Source organism: Monoraphidium neglectum, assembly GCF_000611645.1.
Source record: "Monoraphidium neglectum strain SAG 48.87 unplaced genomic scaffold scaffold05338, whole genome shotgun sequence".
Lineage (NCBI taxonomy): Eukaryota > Viridiplantae > Chlorophyta > Chlorophyceae > Sphaeropleales > Selenastraceae > Monoraphidium > Monoraphidium neglectum.
The window spans coordinates 926-3705 of record NW_014008292.1 but is presented as its reverse complement, the minus strand read 5'-3'; the positions used below and the strand labels follow the sequence as shown (position 1 = coordinate 3705).

The following is a 2780-nucleotide window of genomic DNA, read 5'->3' as shown; positions in this document are numbered from 1 at the left end:
CCCCCGCGCCCGCCACGCCGCTCGCCGCGGCGCCGCCGCCCGCCGGCGCGGCGGCGCCGGCGGCCCAGCCGCCCGGCGCAGAGGGCGAGGGCGAGGATGACGAGGCGGACATTCCCGGCCTCGTGGACGACGACGAAGATGAAATCAGCCCAGACAGCGCCGCCAGCTGCCCCTCGCCCTCGTCGGCCTACGCCGGCGCCCCTGCGGGCGGCGCCGCCCCGCCTGAAGGCGGCGAAACCGGGGAGGATGTGGACACGTCCGAGGGCATGCCGGGGATGGAGGCCGAGCTCGCCTCGGTCTCGGGCTCAGGGTCGTACGCAGACGAGGGCAGCGCGCCGCCGAGCGACGCTGACGAGGACGGCATGCCTGGGATGGTCGATAACACCGACGACGAGGAGGAGTTCCCGCAGCTGCAGGTGCTGCAGGACCTGCTGGACCAGCACAAGCAGGAGCAGCAGCAGCAGCCGCAGCAGCTGCAGCAGCAAGAGCAAGAGCGAGCGGCTCCGCCACGGAAGGTGCAGCGACGGGACGAAGAGTCTGCACGGGCTGCGGACGCGCCGGCCGCGGCGGGGCAGGCTGCGGCGCCGGCGGCCGCAGCGGGCGGCAGCGCGGCTGCGGCGCAAGTGGAGCCGGCCGCGGCGGCGGCGCCGGCTGCAGCGGCGAAATCTAAAAAGGAGCTTGAGGCGGAAAGGAAGCTGCAGCAGAAGCAGGCGGCGGCCGCTGCAAAGGTGACAATGAGAATTACTCATCTGTGTGTCTGGTGCATGCCCTCTGGATCTGGCCAGTGGTGTGTGCTTTTGTGGGGGGGGGTCGCATGCTACCACTGCTGATGCTGGCGCATGCATGCGGCCCCAGACCAGCATGCAGGGCCAGTCGCCATCAGCATCTTCGGCCCCTGGTGATCATGCATGCAGCCTCCAGCTCGTGTGCATGCGAAATTGCGCGTCAACCCCTGCCTGCCTGCACACATGCATGCATGCATGCATGCATGCAACGCGGCACTGTGTCTGGCTTCGACACGCCTGCCACTGCCTCTTGCCTACAGGCGGAAGCAGAGCGCAAGGCCAAGGAGGAAGCCGCCGCGAAGGTGAGCCCAGCTGAGGGGCGTGGTGCTGTTGGCGCAGCCTGTGTGGTGCGGCAGAGCACACTCTGCAGGCTGCGGTGTTCGCTTTGTGTGAAGGCGCGGCGCTGGCCGGATTCCGGCCCCCACGGCTGCCAAAGACGACAAAATTGCCAAATAAACCCTGACTTCCACACCGTGAAGGCTTATAATGATAGGACTGAGGCACCCGTGTGGCTGTTGCTGGTTCATTTGATGCTCTGGGCTCCGCGCTGTTGTGTGGCGTGGTGTGCTGTGTGATGTGCTGTGCTGTGTCAGGCCGCGCCGTCCCGCATTTGGCTGTGCGGTACGGCTGTTCCGCGACCGGCTGCTGCCAAAGACGACAAAATTGCCAAATAAATCCTGACTTCAAAACCGTGAAGGCTTATAATGATAGGACTGAGGCACCTGTCGGGCCGTTGCTTTTGCTTTGCTCACCTGCCTGTATACTGTGCTGTGCCTCGCTGTTCTGTTCTGCGCTGCGCTGCACTGCGCCGCGCTGTGCTGTGCCTCGCTGTGATGCATCATCGTCTGTTGCGCGTGCGGGACGCACTTTCCCCATGGGGCTGCGGCCTGGGACGACAAAATTGCCAAACAACACCCTGACTTCCAAACCGTGAAGGCTTATAATGATAGGACTGAGGCCCGCCCCTCCCAGCACGCGCCGCGCCACCCTGGGCCCAGCAAACTCGGCTGCCAAAGCCCAGGCCGGAGCACGCCTACCCGCAGCCCCTGCCTGCTCATCCATCCTTCCTGCTGTGCGTTGTAGATGACATACCCACCTAATTCTCCCCGCATCCGTTTGCCCCCTCCAACACCCCACACCTCCTGAAAGGCCATGGCTGAGCTATTGGAGGAGGAGGAGGCTGAGAAAGAGCGCGAGCGGCAGCGCCAAGAGGCCGCCGCGGCAAAGAAGAAAAGCAAGAAGAAGAAGGGCAAGGAGAAGGCGACCGTCGCAGCGGCTGCAAAGGTGCGGTTCGCGGGGCCGCCGCGCCGCCCTGGTGGGGGTCAGGGACTGCAACGCGCCGCGCATGGGCGCACACGCAGAGCCGCCTGGGGCCCCTGCAAAGCTGTGCTTGCAGCTGGCACCGATGGCCATTGGCAGTTATGGCCATTGGCTGGGACGGATTCGTAGGCCCCTCCCCCGCATCAAATCAGGCGGGGGGAGGGGGGTGTGTGAGAGGCCCCAGCCGAGCGCCCCCCGCGTCCCGCGGCTGCGCATCTCCTGCTCGCAGGCGGCCAGCGAGGAGGAGGAGCAGGACGCGGCGGCCCCGTCCACCTCGTCCGGCGCCGGCGCAGTGCCCGCGGCCGCGGCGGACGCCAAGGGCAAGGGCAAGGGCAAGCAGCAGCAACAGCAGCAGCAGCAGCAGCAGCAGCAGGTTGTGGAGCAGCGGGATGCGGCGGCGGAGGAGGAGGAGGAGGAAGAGGGCGGCGGCGGCGGCGGCGCGGGGCTGGGCGGCGCCGAGAGTGTCATGGAGATGATACAGCGCGTGCAGCGGGAGCAGGACGCGCGGGAGGCGCGCAAGCAGGCGCGCGCCGAGAAGGAGCGCGAGGAGGCGGCGCGCGCGGCGGCAGAGGTGGGCGCTTTTGGGTTTCTTGTATCGTGTGTGTGTGTGTGTGTGTGTGTGTGTGTGTGTGTGTGTGTGTGTGTGCGTGCGTACACGCGTGTGTGTGTGTGTGG

General features: G+C 66.9%; 1 protein-coding gene across 1 annotated transcript in view; it reads left to right on the top strand.

The window, feature by feature from the left end:
• Nucleotides 1–275: 275 nt before the first annotated feature.
• The window catches only part of MNEG_15450 (hypothetical protein), a gene marked incomplete at both ends in the record, with an annotated part of 3265 nt that continues 760 nt past the window's right edge, over nucleotides 276–2780 (top strand). Inside the window, 4 exons of the mRNA XM_014036079.1 lie at nucleotides 276–728; nucleotides 1046–1087; nucleotides 1935–2069; nucleotides 2335–2690. Of these exons, the coding sequence (XP_013891533.1) occupies nucleotides 276–728; nucleotides 1046–1087; nucleotides 1935–2069; nucleotides 2335–2690 (986 nt within the window). The remainder of the gene's footprint in view (nucleotides 729–1045; nucleotides 1088–1934; nucleotides 2070–2334; nucleotides 2691–2780) is intronic.